Source organism: Acipenser ruthenus, chromosome 18, assembly GCF_902713425.1.
Source record: "Acipenser ruthenus chromosome 18, fAciRut3.2 maternal haplotype, whole genome shotgun sequence".
In the NCBI taxonomy this organism is placed as follows: Eukaryota; Metazoa; Chordata; class Actinopteri; order Acipenseriformes; family Acipenseridae; genus Acipenser; species Acipenser ruthenus.
Genome location: NC_081206.1, coordinates 1,912,079 through 1,939,213, shown reverse-complemented (window position 1 = coordinate 1,939,213; position 27,135 = coordinate 1,912,079). Strand labels below are relative to the sequence as shown.

Genomic DNA, 27,135 nt, shown 5'->3' with positions numbered 1-27,135 from the left:
AAGACACTCACTTCAATCCTCACGCTCCTTTAGCATCAATTTCAAAGCGATAGTGTAAATTGTATCTTCTGAAGAACGTAGCACTTGCCTGTGGCTCCAATCTACATCACTTTCTTTGTATAAAAACGAACGTGAAGTGAGGGGGTGATGTCTCTCTCCTGCAATGCTGAGAATAGAGAATACAAAAACCAACACAGGGTACAAAGTATTGTAATGGACGTGTATAATGAATCCATGGTGTTACTCACTTGCATTGTGTACCTTCATAGTTGCTGTTGAATACTAAAGTCATTATCTATTAATTAACTCTGCTTGATGTTATTTTAATTCTCTACCCAATTAAATTCAACCTGTTGACTGATCCTTGTAATTATTTTAGTTTCACTGTTGGAAATGCATTTCTCTCTCTGTTCCTGGCACTACTTCTGCAACAAAGACCAGACTCGGAACAGTGGGGGGGGGGGGGTCTGTTTTCTGCATTTACTGGCACCTTCTCTTATGCTGTTCATTTGAAGACACTTAAGTGTTCCAGTGAAAAGGCTGAGATGAGCTCTAGATGAGACTGAGAGGGCTGGACAATGAAACCCTTTGTTTCCTTTGCTAGCTAACTCGTATTGCTTGTCACTCCCTTTCCGAATGATAGCGTTACCCGCTGTGCCAGACTGCCATGTCCTTTGACTGTTTCCTTTGACTCAAACATAAGTGTGGTTTCAGTAGATTGCAAGAATGGGCACTGGTGTGTGCCATTGACTTGGATAATATCATCCTGCAGTCCCTGAAATAAATCCTTTCTGAGCAAAGCAAGCAGGGGCAGTGCAAGCTTGGAGCCTTAGCTAGGAAATGAAACAGGGCTCTGGCATTGACAAATCCACTTTAAATCTCGGGTTTCAGTGCTGGTTAGTGAGGTGCAGGGCACTTCACAGCGATGGAGAGCTGATCTCCGGATTGCATATAATGGAAAAGCTGGCAGTCTGCCTGTCTGGATGTAGACCCTAAACGGGGTATCAGCGTCTGTCTGCAGCACTGTACCACTGAACATGTAAACTGTACTACAAGCTTGAGGAGTCGAGTAGGGCTAAAACTAGAACTAGATTAAATAAAGACATACAGAAACTGCAGCACTGAAATAATGGCAACAAATTCACACGACCGCATGAACAACAAATATGTTGTTATTATTTTGTAATGATTATTCTTGTCCTGAAGATCATTTTATATATACAGTATATATATATATAGACACACACACACAGTAGACTCCCGTTAATCCGTGCTTCAATAATTCGCGTTTTGATAATCCGTGTGGTTTAATACAGTACATTATCAAAATGTATTAGTGCAGAAATCATCTGATCGACGCGGAAGCGGGTATTTGCACACTTTATTGGTGCAGAAATCAACGTATCTGTGCGGAAATGGATGGTCATCATTTAATTTCATTCAATTCAATTAGACTGAATACAGTACAGAGCAACCCAACGGACAGTGCTGTGTTGTAGTTACTGAAACCAGTGACAAGCGAGCAGAGAGCAGACTTAAGACTCTCTCAGCTAGGCAGTCTGAATATGAAGAGCAGTTACAACAAAGACTCAAGATCAGTGACTTTTTTAAACCAGCTCTCTCTGCCTCTGAACAGCACTGATTATGTACAGTATATATTTTGACCATTGGGACCACACTTCAAGGTACTACAGATGCACAATTCAATAAGCAGGAGCAACTCCTTTAACCTGAGGGCAGAAACGCAACTCCAAAGGATACCCGAGGTCAGGGCAGGTCCATTGCACACAAGAACTAGCTTGATTATACAAACCATATACACCATTACATTTTCTTTACATGAATACAGTGTGTTATATTTGAGCAAATTACTGTTTCTCTCTCTCTCCGTTTATCTCCCCCTCTCCCCCTCTCCGCTCCACCTAGTCCCAGATTAGAATACAATCAATCAATCTGACTGGCCCTGTGCGTATTACTCTGTATTAATCTTATCAGAGCAGTGGCACTCCTGCTTCTCACACTCCACATTCAAAATAATTACCTTTATCTCCTTCCACATCACAGATAGGGGTGTTATCAAGCGCAGCCAGCTCTCGCAACCCTCCGGATTCATGATTTCCACTGTGCACCACACAGCTCCGTCAAAAGGGTATGCAACATATTTGTAGACTTTCCCAAAACAGTCCGGGTCTATCACGAGGGTTTCCACCTCTCTGGAACGGAACACCGGGACCTCCGAACGGAAGGGGGGGGTTAAAAGTGAAAACTCTCTTTAGAAATCCTCTATTCATCCAATAGGAAACATTGGTAATGTAACTACTATGGTATTGACAGCCAATTCATATTGTGTGTCTATTGCAGTAATATTGTATCCTGATGTATCCTGATGTATCCTGATGTGCTCAGTTTATGGTACTGGCATTTGAGGGACACCTTCCTCAGAACCGGGACAATCCTGGAAAAATAGGGACCAGCAGCAGCCTTATGTATCACCTATGCAAGTACCACATCTAAGTCAATGTTGCTCCATTGCAATTAAGCACAGGTAGATGTACTGTTGAAATGACTACCACTAGGTGCCAGAAATGTGAGCAGTTAGATGTCTGTTTAAATCGGTCCACAACTTTAATGTCCCCAACCCCCTCTCCCTATATCTGCCTGAACAGATCCTAACCAACTACCAATTCATGACTATTGTAGTATTAACACTTCTGTGATAAGAGTTATCACTTCAGAGCAGATTTTTGCACTTGGCCATTTTAGCAATACCCCCAAATGGGTCTGGAGCGTGGTGGGCTAGTGCTAGCATCTAACCCTGCAAAAGCACAACACTAAACTGGGCTAGTGCTGACATCTAACCCTGCAAACACACAACACTAAACTGGGCTAGTGCTGGCATCTAACCCTGCAAACACACAACACTAAACTGGGCTAGTGCTGACATCTAACCCTGCAAACACACAACACTAAACTGGGCAAGTGCTGGCATCTAACCCTGCAAACACACAACACTAAACTGGGCTAGTGCTGACATCTAACCCTGCAAACACACAACACTAAACTGGGCTAGTGCTGACATCTAACCCTGCAAACACACAACACTAAACTGGGCTAGTGCTGACATCTAACCCTGCAAACACACAACACTAAAGTTCTTCTCAATGACTCAATGGACTGGAGAGGAGCGAAAACTGTACTCAAAGCAAAATCAAAAACAGGAGGAAAATCTTTTTCAAAAAGTCTAGCAACCACTGGAAACCTCTGCAACTACAACAACAGTGCATGAAGAGTTCTGTGAGACTGTTGGTACAAAGCACTGTACATTAAACGCAACAGGAGCAAAAAAGAGCACACAATCTCACACACACACTAGTCTGACTGCAGCCAGCCACACAAAGAGATCTTTCTTCAAAAAACTCCTCCAACAGCCAGATCTGGCTCGCAAGAACTAATTAAGGAGATGCCTTACAGGCTGTCAAAGGCTGTCGTTGGATTGTTACCTAGCAACAGGGGAAGAGAATGATAAGGGGATGTAGGGAACAATCACATCTCGGGCCGTTCCTGGTGAATATGCAGGACGGAATCTTAATCAATCAAAGCTGCAAATCACAAACGACCACTGAACCACAAAACACAGAACTCTGGGAAACGTGCACAGAAATCTCTTATCAGAGATCCGACGTGCCACAGCCCTGCCTGTGTGTGTGTGTGTGTGTGTGTGTGTTTTTGCACTGTTGCAATCGCTTTAGCAATCAGGACGTGCGTATAATTTGACTTCTTCAAGCCAAAAACAGCTCCACATGTCTCACTGGACTCTCCCACACACGCCTTCAGGGATCCACTCTCCTGATTTGACAATCAATGCAACGCTTTCTTTGTGTCCGTGAAGCTCCTCGGCATTAGAGCTCGTCTGAGAATCCAAACCAAGACCCAGGGTAATAACACCAAGTCAAACTTGAGCCATCGCTAAAACGACTTGCAACAGGGAGATGCAGCTTGTATACTGTGTATTACAGGATACCCATCAGCACTTCCATGTGCATAAGAAAATCAGTACGAATCCTATTGCTGGGGTGTGTCCGTGAGTTTCTCGCTTTATTTTATCCCCAACAAAAAGGGGAAATACTTTACACTGTCTCTAATTACTGTGTATTTACATAGCAGTTACTTAGTAAATAATTACAATGTTATTGTGCATAGTTACAATGTACTTAATGTGTATGTACATGGCATAACCCTAACTCTAAACCAGTAATTAGAGACACTTTTTACCCAAAAAGGCTGACACGTCTGGTTTCATAAGATATAGTCGAATGCGTATTAAGAGGTACTTATCCTGTGTGAGCACAGGTGAGGATTTGCTGTTCATGAAATACTTCTAATGATTTGAATCCCTTCTATCTGGACACATGTTTATCGTCCTGTATAATAGCTAGCTCATCTTCCTGCATTCGTGCTGCATAGCTGTAACAGGAGGTTTAGAATGGAAGAAATGAGTTTTGCTAGTTTCCTAATCCAGGTCTTTCTAGTTCCTTTGCATATACATTTCAGCATGTGATATTAAAGAAGCCCCATCCAACACTTCTATATCAATTTGACACTGAAATACAGTTCAGTGCGATCTGTTTCCAACAGTCTTTTACACTTCTGCCCCTCTTCCCTCTCCTTGAAACCTGCTTGCAACTACAGTGCATCACTCACACTGTCACGTACTCCTGCTGCTATTTTCAGCAAGAGTTCTAAATGATCTTCATGCCAAGTTATTATTGGAACAAAAAAACAGGAAAAAGCATTGAGCTGATTGTTTTAAATAGAAGCTTATGAGACATCGACCACTTTTAACAAGTAAGAAGGATTTTAAAAATGCACAGGACACTGCACACACACACACGTCTTGCGGTGACATTTACAACGTCTTGATGAAAAGGTGAGGTTTGAGTGGCACTGGATTTGATGGCATTGTCCCCAGCTTAAAATAACAGGCTGCCCTGATGATAAAAGAAATACCATTTCGCTTCCTGGAGAAAATGACAGTGGGAGAGAATCCATCATCTTAATGTGCAGCTCGTTCACCAAACCAAATATTTGACAGCAGTCGTCGGGACTGACAACTTAGTGGCCTTGAATGAACTGTGAACGTGTTAGCGTCCTCAAAATCAACTACTCATGGATGCAGGGACTATGTCAGCACTGTCAGGGAGGAGCAGTACAGCTCGCATTCATTTTATTTGCAAACTGTATTTAACTTACAGAGAAAACGTGTTCAATGTGGTCTTCAAATTGTCAATGTGGTATATCTTATAAAGTCTGTCCAAACGGTTTCTTCCTAAAAAACATTTGAGAGTATCATGAGGAAACTGACAATTTGGATGACCAGATCCAACCGTCAGTACATTTTAAACCTTGTTTCGTGCACCTCATTGCAAGAATAAGAACGTTAGCATCACACACGTCCCTTGTACATCTATAGATCAGTGGCAATGTTTATGAATATGCTTTACCCTGCTTCCACTATGATTTACAATGCTTACCTATGCTTTACAATGCTTTACAATGCTTACCTATCCTTTACGATGCTTAACTATGCTTTACCATGCTTCCACTATGATTTAAAATGCGTACCTATACTTTACAATGCTTACCTATGCTTTACAATGCTTTACAATGCTTACCTATGCTTTACAATGCTTACCTATCCTTTACAATGTTTACCCTATGCTTTACCATGCTTTCACTATGCTTGCCTATGCTTTACCATACCTCGCTATGCTTTACAATGCTTTCACTATGCTTTATTACACTTTGCTATGCTTTATTACACTTTGCTATGCTTTACCACACCTTGCTATGCTTTACAATGCTTGCATATGGTTCATTACACTTTGCTATGCCTTATCATACCTCGCTATGCTTTACAATGCTTTCACTATGCTTTATTACACTTTGCAATGCTTTTACTATGGGACGCTGTTCAAGTGGCTAGGCTGCTGATTCTGAGACATTAAAGAGTTGGAATGCTTGAGATATTAAGGAGCTGGAGCTGGTTTGAGTTTTTGTATAGGAGTGCAGAGATCAATAAAAAGAGGTTCGTTTTAAATGCTGTACTACACTTTTAAACAGTTTCCAAAACGTCAACAGTAACAGTCTTGTGTAGAACTCTTACCAAATGTGCGCGGCTCTGTTTGCTGTTCACTGGATGACCTCGGATCATTTCTGCTTCCGCGACTTTAAATAGAATGGCTATCTTCCAAAACCCTATCAAAGAACCCTCGCCTGGCTATACTGCACCGTGCAGCGACAGTGAACAAAGAAAATGAGAACAGACACCGCTTAGCCTTATACAAGCGACAGTACATTACACCTTCACTGTCAACGTCTGCCCACCAATGCAAACATTGGTATGCACACACACACACACACACACACACACACACACGTTGCCAAATCCCTTATCCGTGCATCAGCAATACACGCACTACCTCATTGTCTACACACATTTACAATGCATTTATCACGCGTTGAATGCAGCTATAGTGCACTCTAGGCTATCGGTACTGAACACTCCTAAAGACTTATAGTAGATATATTAAGACGTGCGGACGATATATACCCACCCCCCCCTCCCGGTCAGTAAATTTCATATGGAAAAACACACAAGGAACCCTAAGTATGTGTTGTCAGTGTGTGGGTGTCATGTGTCCTTTAACATTCACAAAGTGATTATCCTAACGTAAACCATTGAATGATGCGACACACCTCTGCATCTGGTTGCAAATGGAATAAGGAGACACTAGACTAGACCGCCTCTGATTTGACAATCACTTTGCCAAGGCTAAGCTATTCATTTTCTGGAACAAGAAGACATCGTGTCAGGGTTTCTATTCCTCCGATGTCGGCATTGCAATCCTTGCTATTAAATTAATATCGCGTATGTCCACCAATCCCAAGATCTCATTACAGACAGCTTTGTATGAACTGTGCTACGTATTTGGGTGAAATCTCTGCGGTAAACTGTGTGCGTCCTGGAGAATTAGTTGGCTTTCAGCGGGCGCATTGAAGACTCCGGTGGGGTTCAGTACTAAAATATGCCCAGAGCACCATCTAATGGTAAAGACAAGTAAGAAACTTTTTTTTTTTTTGCAGCTGGTCAAGCGGCTGCGGATTAAATGTGCATGCAAACAACATCTCACAAACAATCTAACAGGTAACCAAAGCCATGTCATTTAATATTCACAATATAAAACCACATTTTAAAACAAAACCTGTCTTACTGCTCGCACAAGCTTTGTAAAAAAAAGGACTTGCAGTTCTGTACTTTTTTTTTACTTCGTGTTTCACACAAAGATTGCCTTCGTAAACTGGCTTAAATGATTTCTTTTGTGTTTAATCGTGTTTCCATTATGGGAAACCCATCTGATTTCAAACACTAAAACAGATGGGAGTTAAACAGCAATATTTCGATTAATTGCGTATATTTTGTTTAGATCAGAAATATTGATTAAGATGGTTAAAATAAATAAATACATAAATAGTTTCATTTGCAGTATTTTTCGTACAAGAGTTATCAAGGGTTTCAATACCAGCTGAACAAAAAATGTGCACAACACAGACAGGCACGAATTGCGCTTTCAAACACCGAACCAGAACCGGTACTGAACTACAGACCGTTTATAACGCCGAGAACCAAGCCCTGCAGAAGCGGTGCTTGACCAGCAATATTTGCGAAATGTAACATACAGCTGTGTTTCTTTCTGGATAACCATTTGTTTTATAAATAATCATTTTTTAAAAAAACGACTAGAAAATAAAATTTGATAGAACTGATTTTGAATAATTGACTGTTTTGTTTTTTCCTTTTTAAAAAGTCTAACCCGCTCCTCAACCAGTATGCAAACCAGTACAACACGTATATCGGTGCTAACCAGAATAAAGCGGTGTTGGGAATAGCTGAAAATCTCTACAAGGTGTGGAAAAGAAATACCTGTGCGTAAACTTGTAAGAAGTTGAAGTCACGGCTTGTATTCTTATACGTGGACCTGCGTGGTCTTTGGAGTCCCATTTTAAGTATTAAATTAACACAGAGGAACCTGCCCACGGTCTTTTTCTGCTGTTACTATACAGTACACAATACCTGTCCGATGCACAGAGTGTGACGTAGCGCACTAGCTATTCTGCGTGTTCAGAATCGCTTACATCCGGATGTGTAAGAATTAACTTACAATCAACAGCTCTTTATTCAGGTGCTCGATGTGACAGCGAGTAAACAGTGCTTGCAAACAAATTACATAACAAGGGTGTTTATAAAAAGAAAGAAAGAGAAATGCTGCTCGGGTTGACTTCGCCGTAGTACGTTGAGCTTGGTTCATAAGAGATCTCCACAGGTTATGCACATAACGGTCCACTAATGTGGCAAACACTAAACTGTTCAGCAATGCAGGTCTGGTTAACAGCTCTTCTGCCGAATCAACCCTTTATATACCTCATAACAGTCATGCAAAAATCGCGCAGTGGATACAGAATGAATTCCGCACGCTGGATGATGCGTCCTGGCTTCTTCAGTCGAACCACTATCGTGCGCTAAACTTTTCATTGTTACGTAGCTTTTGATTAACAATAACACACACCTGACATCATCACACACGGTTGCGTGCCTTAACCTTTCTCAGCAACAACTGACAAAAAAATGGGGAATCCGGCAACAGCAACAAAATAGAAAACTTACCTGGAAAGAATTGCCCGTTTATTGACTCCAAGACTTGAAAGAGAGAGAAAAGCGCAAAATACATCCTTCTTTTCATCCTCGTAATGTTCACTTCACATTCCCTCCTCCGGTCCCCGTGTGCTCTGTGTGTGTGTGTTGGAGGTATCCTTGCATTGGTACTGCCAGTAGTGAGCAGTTAAAGGCAGAAGATGCTATCCTGGTCTGATTGCTTGGCTCCAGTTGGGTAGCAGTAACTGATGGAACTGGGGGTAGAGAGAGTGAGGGAGAGAGAGCGCGTAAACTCGAGGAAGCAGTGTCCCCCGGGTCCTCAAACCTGTCTGCTCACACAACACCGCGGCTTGCTAGCTGGCGAGCTCGTTCGTCTTTAACTTTCAACACACCAGCTGCAGAAAGCTCGAATTGTCAAGATATTGGTGAACCGGATTCTGCGCTTTGAATCTAACAGAGTCTACAGGGAAATGAGCGCAATTAAGAAATTGCACAACATGAATGATAATGTGTACTTTATTCTGTAATGGGAGGCGTGATTCAGCTGGTGGAGTTTTTCCCCCCTTGCCTTCTACCTTGGGTGTGTAAAAACAGAACGGATATATTAGATTTTGATATAGTGTTTTGTATATTTGCAATATTTATGACAGCAAAATAAACCTTTGATTACAAGTAAAAAAAAATAGGGGGGTTTGGGTATCCCTAATGTCTTGTTTAATTGGCTTCATATGCTGTATGGTAGTGGGTGTGTTTTCTCTATGCAAGACTTCACATGCAGTATGGTAGTGGATGCCACTGTTCCAGTGGTGACCCATTTTGAAGTTTTGGTGTCAGTCTGCCTTGTTTGATTTCTTGCTGTTTAGATTATCCCACACAATGCTCATTTCACTGTGCAGTTTTGCTGTGTAATCGTACACTACTCACTGTAGTTCATTCACATATCCTATAATATTGTTTCAGCTGCCCTTGGCCCCTTGTTCCAAATAGCTCAGGGGCTCTCCTTAGTAATAATCTTTGCCCCTCACTTTAACCACTGATAAAACAAAGCTTTCACCCCTGCCCCACATGTGAATGAGAAATGTTTTCAGTCAGACTGAACAATTACGAAGCAGATTGTATTCTTTAAAGCTAATTAACTGGCAGAAGTCACCATTGTGGGCAGATAACTACTTGATATACCACCTGTGAGTAACCCAGCTCCAGCAGAGGAAACCAAAGCAGTTTGGAGCAGGCAGTTCCCACATCGTTTTTTTCAGTCCCTCAAGAAAGATCATAATCCATACGTATTGGGTATTCTCTGCACTGTTTTTGCCGCTGAATTATTAAAAAAAAAAAAAAAAAATCGGACAGCTTTTTTTTTTTTTTTTTTTTAATTATTCCCCTCCAAAGTGCGTACAGTTCCACTCAGTGTGTCTGCCAAGAATGCAAAGCATACTCTGAAGCCACAGGGATAAGCATGTAGTGTAACTGAAGGTCATGTACTGTAATTGAAGGTCATGTACTGTAATTGAAGGTCATGTACTGTAATTGACCTCTGTAATTGATGCATCTGTTTACATTGCTAGGAATAAAGGTATTCAAAATAGCAAGGTCAAATAATAACAGCAATATGTGTTTAAAAAGACTATATTCATTTTTATATTAATGCTGCATAACCCAACCCACCCCCCCATATATGCATCGCATAGTTACACATAGAATCACACAGAATCATGAGGTGTTTCTGCAATATGGATTCCCTACAATTTGCAGCCCAAGTGCAACCTCTCCAGCAGGATTTTGTTTTTAAATATTCATTTTACTGTGAGTTAGAATCATTTGCATATTGTGCTTCTCTCAGCTTCATATTTGGGTTTAAACGTGAAGGTTTTACCTACTTTAAAAAATGATGTCTCTCCTGCGTTTTTATAAAAAAGCTTCTGTGTGCTATAGGAGCTAAGCTAACTGAATCAAGTAACTGCAGAAAAGATGCATGACAGTATGCGCTGCTGAAGCTGGCGCCCAGGCTAATGCCCTGCCCGATTCACGTGTGGAGTTCATGCGCTCCAATGCAGCTCACTTCACATGTGCAGCTGAGCCAGTATTTCCAAAGCGCTTACTCCACTTTTTAATTAACTCTGATTTAAGGAGGTAAAACATCTGTTCAGTTTTCAAAACTAAAACCAAACAACTAAGTTATACATGTCAAGTTCTCTCAAGCACTCTCAGTGCATTTTGGATCTCATTTTGTTAACATGAATAACACCATTATTTCGGTAACACTTTACATGAAGTGTCTCTACAAAGCAGTCACTTAGTAAATACAGGTGTGCTTACACATCATTACAATGTTACTATGCAGAGTTACAATGTACTTATATGTGTAAATCTATTTGCATGACATAACCCTAACCCTTTTTCTGATACAATGATGTGCTTACAATACATGTATGGTGCAAAAAGATCTTCTCTCATTCATACATTTCCTGCTGTTCTTCCGAAGTTCTGATCAGCTGGTCATCTGCAAGTCTCTGATTGGTCAGATTAGCAAGCATGGTCACCGCACCTTTTTGTTGTTGCTCTGGCATTGCCACACCCAGTTGCCCTCGCTGATACCCCTTGCATTACTCCTGACTGTTGCCCCCGGTGTGCGGAGGCATTGAGGACAGTGGTCAGTTAAATGCAAACTCAGCAAGTTGCTGCCTGGAAGTGGGATTCTGATTCGTATCATACAACCGGAAATAATTGCCTCATTGAAATTCCACTTTTACTGTACTTTGGTGTGGCAGGCAATTTATGATTCCATTATATAGTGATGTAAAAATCAATGCACCATTAAACAAGAAAGAAGTCTGTTTACTGCTGATTGGCTTCATGTTTGCAAAGGGTCATGACCTTTTTAATGCAACACAAGAATAATCAGGCAAGTATAACCATAACAATTTAGCACATTTAACAAATTATAGGAGAGTTTCTGAAGCTGGCGTACAAACCTTAGACCTCCTGTCTGATCTATATGAAACTACCCTGGACAATAAATGAGCTGCTTCTTCTGCAGCTAACCCAAGGATTGCAAAATAAATATGACTGCGCTATCTTTATACTGTAGCTTCTTTTTAAAAGTACCAAAAAACAAAAAAAACGCGAAACTATGTGCAAAAGTATGTAATGCTAACACTGCATAAAAAAGCAACTAAAAAAACATCGCTTAACAGTATCATAACTGTTTCTTGTACTTGGTTTAAAAGCTTCTACAGGTGGATAGTGGTGCCATAATTAAAATTGAATCTTACTGTAACTGGTTGCTGTTTTCCCTTGTACATGCCGTTACAATGTTGTTTTTATTCCGAAAACAAACAGCATCTGCCTTTTCTTTTGCTTCATTTCCCATCCCAATCCCACGGCTCTGAAGCTAATCCCCGTGCAAATGTAGCATCACCATGGTCTGCCATGGCCATTGTGTCTGTGCAAATGGATACGCATGTGTCAGTACAGCACAGGCATTGAATGCATTTGTTCGGATTGGAGCCGGGTTGCTTTTCACACTGTTAAACAAGTGTCTGTTCTCGGTTCTGAAGCCCAGCTGGAACACAGTGCTCTGTAAAGCGTGATAATCGCGGTCTGTGCATTCCGTGATTGGCATCTTCCCCCGGGACGTGGCTTTTCCGATTTGATCTGCCTTTATGATGTCTTACCTCTAGAGACTGAAATTAGCCGCCCACACTAGAGAGCAGATCCGCTTAATAAAGCAACCTATACATACATGTAAACACTTCTCACAATCCCCTGTTCATGAATGAATGCATGCCTTATACATGTGATCAACGTCACGTGTTACAAGGAAACGTGGAATGAATACGGGTAATTAAATCCACGTTAATTAACAGGGCTGAATAAAAAAAGTAATTACTTTAGAACTCAGAGGACGTGCATAGAATATTCAGGTGTTATTCCTGTGGGACTCAGCTGGGATTCATTAGGAGTTTGCGGTCATATATATATATATATATATATATATATATATATATATATATATATATATATATATATACACACACATGTTGGCAGATTTCGCTTTTTTTAATACGACGCGTAGAAATGGCACAGGCCATCTCTAACTCACACACTGGCACGGGCGGCAGGTACATATGTAAATCATGACACCGCCGAGCGGCGCAAGGTCAGCTGCTTTATACCATTGTCAATAGTTACAACCCAGGGAGCCTGGCGATAGATGGGTATATAATGTGTTCTGAGCTACAGGGCTGCATGAATTTACTGAACCCATTCCAGCTATTGGATTGTCATAAAGAGCTCTTGTCAGCTTGATGGTGTTCCATCAAACCTGCGTGATCTGGCACATTTTCTCTTTTCTTTACAGAATTGTTGCCTGTGTGTTATGTTCCCCCTGAATATATAGGACTTACTGTGATGGTATTTGATTTAGTAGCAGGTATTATAATAAACTTCAGCGGTGTGAAATGATTACCGGCACCCTTTCTTACACTGGAACTGTAATTGTGTGTGAGTCTCGCTAAAACAGCAGCTGTACAGGCAGAGGAAGGAATATCTCAGGACCTGGTGAGGTAGTATTTCAAACTCCAGACACTTCATTCATGTTCTGCCTTATCTTTAAACAGCAGCACATGATGCAGTCTTTGCTTTAAACATAATGGAGAGTGTCATAATAAATCAACGGCCAGAAAGAGCCAGCGCCATCTACTGCACATCTGTGTATTGCCAACAATGCAAAATAAAAATAAAACAAATACTGCACCTGTTCACTAGATGGCGCTTGCCTTCACTTCTGTCTAGCCTGGGTTACATGTCCATGGCAATCAGCCAAGACAGAAAGGCAATTCCAGAGCTCGGGTCAAAGCTCCTTAACACAGAAATATCCAATAAAAAAAATAAGAAGAACTACATATTCAAGCAATCTCAATAAGAATCAGTTAGTCTTGAAAATAGATGGGTACGTTTCTTTGCACAATTCTCTGTATTTCTCTGTTAGTAGGGTGATAAGTGATATCATATAGAAGAGCCAAGAATCTAAGGGTATATGCACTCTCCTTTTATAGAGATGCTTGTATATGTATATGTATATACTGCATAATTCAATGTGAAGGTGCAGATATTTCAGACACAATGCTTTAAAAAGTAAACATAACTCCTGCTTCCTGATATGAAATCTCTAGTGCCTTTCACTCCAATAGCCTAACTGTAAACAGGCCACGTGACCAAACGCACAGGAAGTGATTGGATACCAGGAAGAACAAAGAACCAAACGCTGTTCAATGCCAGGTAATGGAGACGAGTGGCAAGCGTGCTGACTAGAGTCGGCTTTCAGCTGGATCCTCAGCATTCCTATAGCAGGAGCAGACTACAAGCTTATAAAAAGAACAAGCCCATGCAGTTAAAAATACACAAGCTGACACATTTAATCATGCAAGAGAAGTCTTAACTGACTGTTGAAAACGCATCACCAAACTGACTGGAAGTCTATGTTCACATCTTGCTATCCTCTCGACATATTGTTTGTGTTTTAAATGTTCCATCCACAGCTGAGTGCCCGTCAGACTCGCTGCATTCGTCTGAAATAGTGCAGTCTATGTTATCCTAGTCCTTTTAGTTTGATCAAGATAACTGCCCACAGAGTCACTGCGTCTCTCCTGGAGTCGATGCAGCTTTCACGCGTTTATTTATTCGCCTTTCAAAATATCAAAGTATTAAAGTAAAACAAAACAAACGAACAAGGGAAGGGGGAAAAAACTGTGCAGGATTTGTTTTGTTATCTTGTTAACTCGCAACGTCTGAGAAAATATAGCGAGATATTAAAGTCTTTCTGTTGATCAGAGACGTGCAGTGGTGCTTAGCTTTCAGAATACTGAAACACGTCCTGTAGACTTTCAGCTGTCAGATATTCCCTGGGATGTTTATTGCTGCGCTTTTTTAAAAAATTTTTTAACGCATTTCCTTTTAACAGTAACAGTCCTCTGGGACTAACAGTTATTTCTTACTTTTTTTATGGAGCGCAGTTTACCAGCAGTAGTTTTATGATCACAATTGCAATCTTGTCATTAAAAACCTCATTAAAACAATGTAATCTCCAGCACACAGCAGGGCACAGCAGCGTCCCCGGATTCATTTTCATAAATTGCAAGACTTACAATAACCAAGAAGGTCAATCGTACACATAAATCACATTAGGGGAGTGCAGCTATTATGACTTACACCCATATAAAAGTGATATCAATTTGCACAGTAATATTGCAATTTGCATTGCCTTCTATTTCCTAAGTCTAAGAATGTAACATTATTTTCTGTTCTGTATGGTTCCTGCTGCAAGAAAGAAAAAATAGATGCAAGATCTGAGGGTGATCTGAGCACGAGATGGAATTAAATTAAAATGCGGCTGTCCAATCGCGCAGTCATTTCATTGTCGAAGGTGGCACGGGGGCAAACGTTCATTGCGATTCCAACGTTCTCCGAATGCCATGTTTCTAGAGGCTGGATAATGTCATAAGGTAATATTTAGAGCTGTCAGGGCATACAATAATACAGTTAGTGCCCCCTCGTCCATAGAACTATCCACCTCTCCACCTGCCAGTCCCATCTGCCTTGACAGAAACATGACGTTTTTACTACAGTGTCTTTATCTCTCCTCCTCCTGTGTGTATGAACAAGAAAAGCTGCTTTATTTAATTGCTATAATGCCACAGTAAAAAGAAGAGCCTCGGTTAGAGGTTACATGCTTTTGTCTCGCTTTAATCGTCCTCTTACTCAAAAAAAAGTTTATTTAATTTTAAAAACATGTTCAGCTTTTTTTTAACACCGTAGTAGCGCTTAATTTTTTTTAAAAAAATGTAATTGCATTGGTGCCATCTAGCGTTGATTCCAGCTACTGCAGCCATTTCAAAACACACATCTGAGTTTTTCAAACACCACAGAAATTTGCATGCACTATTTGAAAGGGAATTTACACTGCTGTTAAAATGAAAATGATTATGAAGCAGGCTGTGGCAAAAAGGACTCTCAGCAGCACAGGACCAAACTCAGCAGAGGGACTGGCTGGTGGCAATCTCTGGCTTTATTGTTTGGTTCAGAACCTTGGACCCTGCTGTGCTCAAGAGGTGGATGAGCGAACACAGGCTGATGAACTGCTCACTGCAAGCTCGATGTAGTCTGGAGTAAAGTCTCAAGCAACACATTTCATCTAATCCTCCTCCTAATCCTCTTCCCGTGAAGCCTCCACACACTCTCCACACACTACAGAAGTCACCTTGCACAGATCAATAGCACTGTGCCCTGGCCCGGGCGATAGCTACCCCTAAAAGTAATGCTCTGTTATACTGATGAATCCCCTCACGTGCCCTGCTGGTGTGCAGAGTGAGTCATGCAGTCAGGGGACAGCAGGTTCACATCCTGGCTGTGCAAAGTTGCCGATCTTAGCTGGAGATGCCACAGGGAGTGTAGCATTGACTCTGGGTGCCAAATCCAGTGGAGAGAGTTTCTCCTCTTCGCACTTCAGCAGACCCTACTGTACAAAATGACCTACAGTAACACTGACGTGTGTCCTTAATGCATCCCAGCTTCTGAAAAGCTGCACACCTTGATCCTCACACCCCTGTGTCTGAGTCCAATCAGCGTTAATTAACTCTCAAGCTGATAGCGGCTGAGGTGACTGTTCTATTAGCATCTGGGGGGTTTACCAAGATTACCAACGCTTTTTCCACACAACTAGAGAGTGCTGGAGCCAGCTAAATGCTATAATCCCTGAAGAGATACAATGCAAGACCATTTAGATTTTCATATTGCCTTCCATCAAAACATTCTCATAGCACTTCAGAGTATATATATAATACATATTCATATAAAGATTTGTAATGTATAAACTAAAAATACTCAGAACAAACAACCAGTTTACAGAATACAAATAGCATATTCATTTTAATTTAGATCCAGAAATAATGCCAACATGTGACATGTTTTTGTGAAAGGAAATAAAATGTTTAATGCTTCATAATAAATAACAAACAATTTAGGCACACGTTGGGGTCCTTAAATTAATCTCATGGGATGTCTGTTATTTTCTGTGAAGCATAAAAAAACAAATGGGTCAAATTGTAATTCGGTGTAGCAATTTGTATTAAAAGTGACCCGACGACCGCATGTGTTTTGCTTATATAAAATGTATTTAATGCAGGAGTATAGCACTGATTTGATTACTGATCTGACTGCCGAATGTTTTGCCGAGTTCAATGTTATGAGAAGTAACATGGTTAAAATGCCGGTCCACACATATTGTGAGCACACTTGAGAACACTGTGCCACCGCACCACTGCAAGGCAAACAGTGGGAGGAAGATGTTTGCAATAAAGAACACCTGTTCAATTCTGCTTCAGTCCTTGCTGTGGCACGCACAGATACATCATTGACTTTCCTTACTTTCAGGGCGTGTCCTGCAAGCACGGGTCGTGATTGGCTGCATCAGAACGGCAGCTCTTTGAAGCTGCATCTCCCACTCAGCTGCTCCGATGAAGCGAATGTCCTCGCTGTCTATTATTAGCTCTTAATTACAGAGTGTCCAGATCAAAAGCCTCATGTTTGAATTCAGCAAGCTGCGATTAAACCCTTTTCCTCAACCACCTGTCTGTCGGGTGGCAATAAGCAGATACAGCTTTAACCCATTAAGAGCCGTTGTCCTCATTTGAGAGCAGGCTACTTTGTCATTGTTTTTGAGCATCATTTTAAACACACAGGTTACAAGGGGCTCTGAGAGCACACACCGTCCTGCAGAAGAGCTGCCTGGACATTGCTGTTTGAAGTCTGCCTCAGCGCATCACACGAGCCCTCAGCTTAAAGGATTGGGAGTCCCAAAAGCGGTCGGGACTCGGCTGATGACATTCTTAGTCTTTCATGCTTATCCGGCAGTGAAATTGAGCTCCGATGCACTTGAAGGATGCATAATGTTATTATGATGATTAAAACCTTATTGGTATATGCCAAACAAACGGCAAGTGGAAAACAGGCTTGCCTTGAAAGGGAGTTTATCACAAGGCTGCTTAACTTTGAGGATGGATTTTTTTTTTTTTTTTTTTTTTTTTTTTTTTGGTATGCAAAGCTTGATTAGTCGTCAGTAGTTCAAACGGTTGCACTTACCAAATTGTGTAACACCTGCCTCGCAGTTTCACATTTGGGTAGATTTCTGTAGTTCGTCATTGATTGGATGTGGTTTAAAGTATCTGTTACAGTGCCTACCTAAGAAATCACAGCAGGGCAATTCTCTAATTTACACCCTCATCTGAATTAGAGAGGATGGAATTCTGTAACATTGAGCAAGACTGCGTTTAGAACTCAGCAGTGCGAAGCATGGGTTTAGAGTGCCCTCTACAGGCCAAGCAAGGTATCTGCCGTTTCCCCTCAATACCACCAGTGAATATTGTGCGTCTATCGCAGTGATACTATTGCGCTCAAGTCACGGTACTGGGGTTCCGGTGTAATCTACGTGGATGTGGAAACATAACATTAAAAACGGGATAAGATTAAAAAAAACTGGATCTTTCAATGCCCGGGGGAAGGCATATTGAAGACAGGGACAGGTGGCTACCCTGAAACCGTCCCATTGCCACGCTTCTGTGCAGAACCCCCCTCACAGGCTGATGGACCTTTCTTCAAAATGAAAGGATGAGCAGCCCTTCAGCCCTTTCGGTTGTGTCTGTCATGCACTTAATAAAACATGAATCCCAGTCTCCAGAGTTCAATATGGAAACGCATTGCCCCGAGAGGTCTATACAGACAGGATGAATTAGCATTGCAACGCATTCGAACCTGCATTGCGCAGGTAGTCACTGCCTTGTTCAAGTGACGTGCACGTGAAAGCACTGCAGTCCCGTGGTTGCTGAAAATGCCCCCAATCTAATCCAAGGGCACTTTGTTAGCGGGGTGTGAAGGCCGCATTACCAGGGCTACGGCAGGGACAGCTGCGGTTAATCTGCAGGTCTTAAACTGCAGTCTGTGAGCGTCTCCTAACATGGCACAGCGGGCACTGATAAGGTGGTGTGGGTGAAATCTGCACCGCCCAGCAGGCTCCCATAGTCAATGTGCAAATGTGTGTGTCTGCTGCTGCATCGTGCAGCTGTGAAGCACCGAGGAGAACGTCCCTCGCTCAAGCCCGCAGATAACTGATCTGGCCGGTGCTGCTCTGTTAACCAAGTAGATAATTAACTTACATTTTAATTTGGTTCTGCGATCGAGCTGCCTTCTGAATAAAACTGAGAGGATCATCCTAATTCCCTCTGTCCCACAAATACAATTAAAAACAATCGAAATCAAGCTAGGCAGCGTTTTAATCAGCAAGCACTGAAACTGAATCTCACTGAGAAACTGAAACAGCGGTGCTGGAGATCCGGGCTGTAGTGAACAAAACATACGGACTCATTACGGCGCGTCGCCAGCCATATCGGAGATGGAAACCAGACTCCCGTTGCATAGCAGAACGATCCAGTCCTGTTTTACTACGAGTTTAATAACACACACCTGAGCTTGTCACCTACACACTGGGGCTAATCAGGCTCGTTTTAAAACCTGGAATGGGGGAATCTGCTATGCAATAGGAGTCCTACTTTCATCCCTGATATACTCCTTTCAGAAAAACAATGCTATTGCACAACCGACCCGAGTAAACTGCTTTAAATAAAAACAGTAGAGGGCGCTACAACGTCCAGTACAGTACCGTAAGTATGTGTTGAAATCCGGAATAAGGAAATCGCGTCCCATTTCAATGCACTTCTGGATTTGCAGTCTATTCCGCGGCAGTCCCAGCGCTAGCTGCATTGTGGAGGACTACATCTCCCATAATGCCCCGGGCTAGCAGGGGGAAGACGCCTTCCACCCGGCAAAGATGGCGGCTCCCTTGGTGTTGGTGTTGGTTCTTGCTGCAACCGTCCGGGCGGTTCTGTTCCGGTCCAGCTTGGCCGGGCTCATAGCCGAGAGGGTCGAGGTTGTATCCCCCTTAAACGCGTGGAAAAGAGGTACGAGGAGGCGATATGAAAAGCGTGCACCGTGTCTGAATACTGATAGGAGAAGTCACTGTAGCAACACCGATAATAACAAACACGCATAATTCTCAGAGTGAGTGTGTGAGTAAAAATCCGCCAGGTGCATGTAACAGCCATTAGATCAAGTATGCGAATATATGCATAGGATGGATTTGGAGATATCATTGCATTGCTCTGTGTGTTCGGACAGGACACCCTGGGGCTGGCCTTTGCAAAGCATTCACTGCTCTCTCATTATCGGCATGTATATAGAGTATGCGCAGTAGAATTCACATTGATGTATTCGCTTGTATTTTATTTTCATGGTTTATTTTCATTTGATAGTCTGTCTTGTCTAATTATATTCTATCTCGTTAATTATTCAGGCGCATTCTGTACGGTACATTGTGACACACAGTCTCGCATCGCACCAGGCTGTGCATCATGGGTTGCAGGTTCCAGGGTGTGGATCAGTGACGCGTTAAATGCACCCGAATTATTATTGTTGTTGTTGTTGTTGTTGCTACGGGAAACCAGAAATCAGAAACCAGCAAAAATATACAATCAAATGCAATATATTAATGTTGAGGCTGTGTGGTCCAGTGGTTAAAGAAAAGGGCTTGTAACCAGGAGGTCCCCGGTTCAAATCCCACCTCAGCCACTGACTCATTGTGTGACCCTGAGCAAGTCACTTAACCTCCTTGTGCTCCGTCTTTCGGGTGAGATGTAATTGTAAGTGACTCTGCAGGTGATGCATAGTTCACACACCCTAGTCTCTTAGATAAAGGCGTCTGCTAAATAAACTAATAATAATAATAATAATATGAATGATTCTTGCAGTTGTCGAGGGTCTGGCTCTGCTGGATCTAGGAGTCTCGCCATACTCCGGAGATGTGTTCCATGAAGTAAGTTATTTTCGCCCTAGAGTGCAGTATTTTAGTAATGCTGATAAATGTTGTCATATAGCTGTAGAGCAGTTAGTAGCGAGACCACTCTCAGCTTTCAAAGGTTGTAACGGTACTCTAATCTCACAGTGTGATACGATATGTCATGCAATATCGTATTTCATCGAAACACAGCACATTTGAAGATGCATTCTGAAGCTTACAGTAGTAATGTCATTCTATTAACATTTATCAGAGTAACATTTCTATAGCAAATCAGCAACGACGTGTGACGTCAATAGCACACTCTGTTATGGGTATAGCTAACCTACATTCAAAGGGGTCTGCAACACAGCACCTTATATCATTGGTTACGTGGTTGGGATCTGCTTTATTCTTGTTAAGCTCCATAAAAGAACTGTTTCTGGAATTATCAAGCGTTGACTAAGCTGCTTTTTGATTGTGGTTTTTTTTTTCAGACCCCATTGATTATTTATCTCTTTCACTTCGTTGTTGAACATTCTGAGCTCGTATTCATGGTGAGTATTCAGTGCTTGTAAAGGACCCATGAACAGAACATGTTATGTCTGTATTTTATTGCAAATGTGTTGATTTCCTTCACCTGTGTTTGTAGTTACTGTATATAATGCTCTACTGATCTATTTAATGTTGAAGGTGTTGAATATTTGATCTATTACGTAATCTATACATGATGTTGTATTTATTAGTGATTGCTGTTGTGTATGTTTGTGGATTTTTATGTAATATGAATGAACTGTCATTTTAGAAAATAATACAATTATTTTCTTTACAATAAAATGCTACTGTACTTCACAGCATGCATGGATCTGGTATTGAGTGCTCTGTAGTCAAGGCTTTCCTTCGAGGCTTGTTGAGAGATACACTGTGGTGCAGGTCAGGATGCATCGCAGTGTTGCTGTGTATCATGGATTTAGTTGCAATTCAGAGCATGGGTCCAAAATGCAATGCAAGCACCTGCAAGTCAAATCCTCCCAAACACATTGCAGAACACTTGCTTTCATCCTTGTTCAACAGATAGCAGATGCAATAACTGCTGTGGCGTTGTATTTGCTAGTCCAGGACTATAACAAAATGGTGGTAAGTACACAATTTGAATTAAATCTCTTGTGGGGGGGAGCTTCTGAATATTAGTCAGTGTCATTTAAAATAACTGGTTTTTGTGCATCGCTTTTTTGAGGACATGCATTTAACACAAGAAAAAGCCTTTCAAGATCTTTACTTCCGGAACAGATACGCCTCGTTTTCATTTCTCTTATTTTCATTTGATTTTCAGTTCAGAAAACAGAAGTATGCTTTGGAAGCCGATCGCTACCCCCACGATGTCATCGATCTCATCAGAACACCCAAGGAAATGTTTTACATTCCCCTGAAAGTAGCGCTGTTGTAAGTACAGGACCATGTGGGGCTTCTGCAGACCCCCAGAAAACCCACTCGTCTATTTATGTTTGTTTTTCATTGGAAGAAGTTGCTAAAAAGTCACGGGGTTGAAAATCTTGGCAGAGATGGGATATACAATGTCTGTATGCTACAAGGACTGCCATAAGCTAACAATCGCTGTGTGTTTGTTTCAGTTGGGGTACTACAGGGGATGCTTAATACCCTTAAAGATGAGCAGCTGTATCCGCAGCAGAGATCACCTGTTGATTTGACTCCCCCTTGGTTTTTCTCTCTCCCTCCCTCTTTCAGCTATTTACTGAACCCCTTCACTGTTCTGTCGTGTGTGGCGAAGTCAACTTGCGGTCTTAACAATGCCATCATTGCACTCTTCATGCTATCTACAATAAAAGGTATTTTATTGTGCTCTGATCTGGGATTTTGATGAGGTGCAGTGCTGGAGTAGTATGTGGCTTCTGATCTGCATTGCTGCTAATGAATCCTTCTTCTGTTTGTTTGCTACAATAAAGGCAGTGCCTTCCTCAGCGCGATATTCCTGTCCTTGGCTACGTACCAGTCGCTCTACCCTCTTACTCTCTTTGCACCAGCGTTGCTGTTCCTACTGCAGGTAAGCTGGACAGATTCATGCTGTTTAACTAGTCACTGGCACCAATGCTCTGGCCAGCTCTCAATTCTTTCTACCTCCTGTAGCACATTCACACATAAGCACACCATTGAGTAGAGATACACATGCTTATATTTGTGGTAATCCGGTACGCTGGCTGTATTGTAGTTACAGCAGGCACTGTGAATTTCTGAGTACAAAGCTCTATTTACCACTGTGGTGGAGTGCTGCAGGTATGTGTCACAGGGCCTTCACTGTGTGTTGCTGTTCCTCTCCAGAGGCTGTACATCCCAGTGAACGTGCGCAGCCCCAGTTTCTGGCTCTTCACCCTCCAGTTCGGGGTGATGTACCTGGGCAGCCTGCTGGTCATTACCTGCCTCTCCTTCTTCCTGCTCGGCTCCTGGGACTACATCCCTTCTGTGTACGGCTTCATGTAAGTAAGGCACTCTGCTCCCAGAACAGTACAAGAAAACTTATAAAGCCTGGCAGTCTTCTGATTGAGTTTGAGAGGGGTGCTGGGACTAGAAACCACTGCCGTCATTCGCTTCAGTTAAGATCTGATAGAAACACATTAGAAAGGGATGGGTTTCCTCAAGCTGTGCCCCGCCAGCACTGTGGAATCACCCTGGATTGTATGGGTTATCCTGGGATTGCGTTTTATAAAGAGGTGGTCTGTGCAATCCACGGGGATTCCCTGGTGCTGTCCAGTGCTTTATAGTAATCCAACTGGTAGCTGGATATCGCTTGATCAAATAACCGCTCTGTTACGGCAGTTGTTCAGTGCCTGTCATAAGCCTGTCGAACTGGGCTGGATTTCATTGCGAGAGTCTCTTTCTGTTTGATCGCAGCCTGTCGGTTCCAGACCTGACCCCCAACATCGGTCTCTTCTGGTACTTCTTCGCAGAGATGTTTGAGCACTTCAGGCTCTTCTTCCTCTGTGTGTTCCAGATCAACGTCTTCTTTTACACCATCCCGCTGGCTGTCAAGTTAAAGTAAGTCTTTCCCCTTGCCCGCGGCCCTGCTGAGCTCTCATCTGAAGTATTTGTTAAATGTAGCAATGGTTGTTTATTTGTGATGTATACTTGTATGCAGTTGTCAGAGGAGTAATGTGGTTGTTTTTTTTCAAGTGTAAACAATATTTCTACTGTGTAGTAATAAACATTGATAAATACTATGTCAGCAGTCATTATAAACAGTTTGCTGTGTGCACCCAGCTAACCGCTGCTGTGTTTGTATGGAGCTGTTCTGTATCGGCAGTTTCTTTTAAACAGAATGCTTGTGATTTTCTTTTTCATTTTTACCTCTTTCCCAAGCGTCCTGCTTCAATTGGCTGTAAAAGACTTGCTGAAATACTACCAGGTATTCCTTTCTTTTCTTCCAGGGAGCATCCCATCTTCCTGATGTTCATGCAGATTGCTGTCATTTCCATCTTCAAATCCTACCCCACAGTGGGGGACATCTCTCTCTACATGGCCTTCCTCCCCGTGTGGAGCCACCTGTACAGATGTGAGTAGCGATCAAGAGGAAGCACGTGGTGTTGAGAGATTTTAAACAGAGTTTGTCGCACCGAAGAAAACAGGCAATGCATTGTTTGTGCACCGAAAGACAGTTCAAACAAAGGCATGACAAAATGAGCATTCCAGTGTGGATGGATAGAACAGAACCACAAAACTGAAGGTTGCTTCTTTTTTTGGAATCCACCATAAAGATCGCATGTTTGAATTATAGTACGTGAAAATGTCTGCCTAGCCTAACTGGCTGAGGAGTGACTCCAGTAATTGTGTGGCATGCATGCATGCAGGCAGCTTGTATGTGGAAGCTGCATTATTTTCATTTTAAACTTGCGTTTGCACATGTGGATGTAGGTCAGGGTGATGAGCTGGCTCTGGTTTTGTGATCAGGCCCGCGGCGGTGAAGGTTTTTCATCGTTTCTCTTGTTTTTGTCTCTTCAGTCCTGCGGAATATCTTTGTGGTGTCCTGTGTGCTGATTGCCTGCTCGGTGCTCTTTCCGGTCCTCTGGCACCTCTGGATCTACGCTGGCAGCGCCAACTCCAACTTCTACTACTCCATCACCCTGGTCTTCAATGTGGGGCAGGTGGGTTCGACCATGGGGCCACTGCAATCCGTCTGCCGTCCTGTGCATTAGATAAACATGGGCTGTATGAACTGCTTTGTGCTGGAGGAACACAGAACCTGGTTTATCAGCAGTATTGGCGATGGGATGTTTAGACGAATCGTTTACCTTACCCAGTCTGGGAGTGGTGATTTGAGACCAGAGTAGAGTTCCCTTTATGTTCTGTTGAGCGAAAGAAAGGGACTTGCTTGAAAGTTTATTGGTGGTAGTGTAATTCGTTCTGACCTGAGAATGACACTTGGCAAAGCCCAGGGCGTTGCATTCATCCACTGGGTTTGCTGTTTAATAATTCATAGCCACTGACTCCTGGACAGAAGTATTGAAAACAAGCAGGGTGCTCTGACAAGCACAGGTCCTATTGCTCCTGGATACAGCTGATGATAGATGCTATCGAACACCATCAGCTGCTGCTAGTGAGGGAAGAGCTGTCAGTGTGGCGGCTGGGTTTTACTTGTATTGTGCCTCTCTTGTGAGTTTTTTTTAATCTGTATGCATGTACAGGGTGGGGTTGACGTCGGGCCCCATACACTAGGTGAGGGGGATATTTGTCCTGGAGTGCATGCTGGTACAGTATTGCCCAGCGTGTAGCCTTTACTCTCTGCCCCACGCATTGCTTCATGCTTTCTCTTTGGACCCTCTCTCAACCCCCGTCCTCGCCTCTTCTCTCTCTCTCTCTCTGCAGATCCTGCTGGTGTCAGATTACTTCTATGCCTACCTGCGACGGGAACACCATCTGACACACGGACTGTACTTGAGGAAGAAGGACGGCACAGAGGCCACCCTGATTCTGAAATAACCCGCGGCGCACACCGGAGACGCACGTTCTTCAGCTCCATTTCTATTTGTTTGTCTTTTTTTTTATTTTTTAATTCAGAATTGAGGTTTAAAGATTTTGATTTTTGTGCATGGAAATGAAATATCAGTGCAGTCAAAACAAGTGGATTGCTGAATGATGCTGAAGAGCTGTTCTGTTCATTTCCAGGTGGACAGTATTAAAAACAACACAGTGCTGTGATGCGGGACCTCCTGAGGGGGGGGGGGGATTTTGTTTCTTTACTCCTTTTGTTCTCGCTTCTGCTTTCTTGAGTTGAAACCTTGCGCTCCCCCAGACAGGATAACGCAGCTCTCTATCATAAGAACAGACTCCTCTGATCATTCAAGCTTCGGCACTGCATATAGAGCTGCTGTAATTCAAGCTTCAACCAGCAGGTGTCGCCAAATATGAATGTGAGGGTGGATGCAGTGGGTAAGGAATACTGAAAGCTTTCACTGAGAAGCACAGATCTACAATTCAAGGAGAATTTGTTCTATTGATTTATTTTCCTGAGCTGTAAAAGATCTGAAAATATAAATCTGGTTAGGGTTAATAAAATCATTATTATTATTATTACTATTATTTTTACAATTGCATGGTGAAGAATCCCAAGATTGTACAAAATGTAATTTAAAGTCTAATAAAATGCTTCTGGTTTTAGATATTAAGGATGTTTGCACTACAGTTCTAGAATGTTCGCGGCTTAGAACTAAACTGAAGTTCTGGTTTACGCTGAAAGCATTTTGCTGCAATACCATTTGCAGTGTAACTCTTCTGTAAATTAAAATAAGTGCAGACATCTGGGCTGGATCGCACAGTCGGCTGGCATTTGTAACTGTTTGCAAGACCAGAAGATGTTCTCACCCCTGGCTGAGCCAGACAGGCAGCAGCAGCAGCAGCAGCTCTGTACAGCTCTAACATATTGGTTCAGTGCCCTGAGAACACAGACTCAGAACCTCATGTCTGTACATCGCTGTCCAGGTTCTCAGTCGTCGCTGTTCATGGTTTTCTGAAGCGTGTAGGATGGCTCGAGGCGTTGCAGGCTCCACGAGCCCTGGAACAAACCTGTTCATCAATCCTGCAGATTGGATTGGATTATTTCAATGATCGCTCAGTTGTTGTTCATATGTACTGACTCTTTCTGTCCCTATTTTTTTTGTTCTCCATTTTGGTACAAAGGTCTGCTGGTTTTTAAATATTTATATATTCAGGACTTTGAGATATGAAAAAAAAATTAAACTAAATCCAAAAAAATAAATAAAAAGGAACGTGGTGTTCTGTTGATTTCTTCACATTTTGAAAATAAGTGTTTTACCGAAGCCCTCCTGAAAATTAAAAGGGTTACAATCATACACCTCTGTGTATTCTGCAATATGCTGACATAAAAATAAATCTTCCTCTCTAGCAGGTCATTATAAAAAAGAATATAAACTGATGGTGATGTACTGCCCTACTGTCTCTGTGCAAAGCAAATACTTTTTAAGAATAACCGAGCCGTCGCAGAACAATCTGAAGGGGTCCAGAATCAAAAGTTTTG

General features: G+C 42.2%; 2 protein-coding genes across 12 annotated transcripts in view; one reads left to right on the top strand and one right to left on the bottom strand.

The window, feature by feature from the left end:
* The window catches only part of LOC117421381 (receptor-type tyrosine-protein phosphatase T), a 148,381-nt gene extending 139,283 nt beyond the window's left edge, over positions 1 to 9,098 (bottom strand). For 2 of the 10 annotated variants that reach the window (XM_058990754.1, XM_058990756.1), the window contains exon 1: positions 8,723 to 9,098. In XM_058990754.1, coding sequence (XP_058846737.1) covers positions 8,723 to 8,798 — 76 coding nt within the window. In that variant the 5' untranslated portion in view covers positions 8,799 to 9,098. The remainder of the gene's footprint in view (positions 1 to 8,722) is intronic. The other 8 variants (XM_058990758.1, XM_058990757.1, XM_058990759.1 and 5 more) reach the window with 7 other exon arrangements.
* Positions 9,099 to 19,521: 10,423 nt separating this feature from the next.
* Positions 19,522 to 26,866, top strand: LOC117421507 (phosphatidylinositol glycan anchor biosynthesis class U protein-like). Of its 2 annotated transcripts, none has more exons than XM_034036007.3 (12): positions 19,522 to 19,719; positions 20,566 to 20,630; positions 21,089 to 21,148; positions 21,666 to 21,728; positions 21,925 to 22,034; positions 22,338 to 22,438; positions 22,556 to 22,653; positions 22,929 to 23,083; positions 23,499 to 23,642; positions 24,032 to 24,156; positions 24,603 to 24,745; positions 25,467 to 26,866. In XM_034036007.3, exons 1-12 carry the CDS (start codon positions 19,590 to 19,592, stop codon positions 25,578 to 25,580), a joined length of 1,308 nt encoding a protein of 435 aa, XP_033891898.1. In that variant the 5' UTR covers positions 19,522 to 19,589; the 3' UTR covers positions 25,581 to 26,866. The 2 variants fall into 2 exon arrangements, with proteins under 2 accessions (XP_033891898.1, XP_058846731.1); XM_058990748.1 differs by lacking the exon at positions 19,522 to 19,719 and adding an exon at positions 19,750 to 19,819.
* Positions 26,867 to 27,135: the final 269 nt, after the last annotated feature.

What these genes read in the sequence shown, in the direction of transcription:
- LOC117421507 (XM_034036007.3), top strand. Translation starts at nt 19,590, where the DNA reads ATGGCGGCTCCCTTGGTGTTGGTGTTGGTTCTTGCTGCAACCGTCCGG. An exon ending in CGTTGCTGTTCCTACTGCAG is followed by an intron (nt 22,654 to 22,928) that starts GTAAGCTGGACA and finishes GTTCCTCTCCAG; the next exon opens with AGGCTGTACATCCCAGTGAA. An exon ending in CCGCTGGCTGTCAAGTTAAA is followed by an intron (nt 23,643 to 24,031) that starts GTAAGTCTTTCC and finishes CTTTTCTTCCAG; the next exon opens with GGAGCATCCCATCTTCCTGA.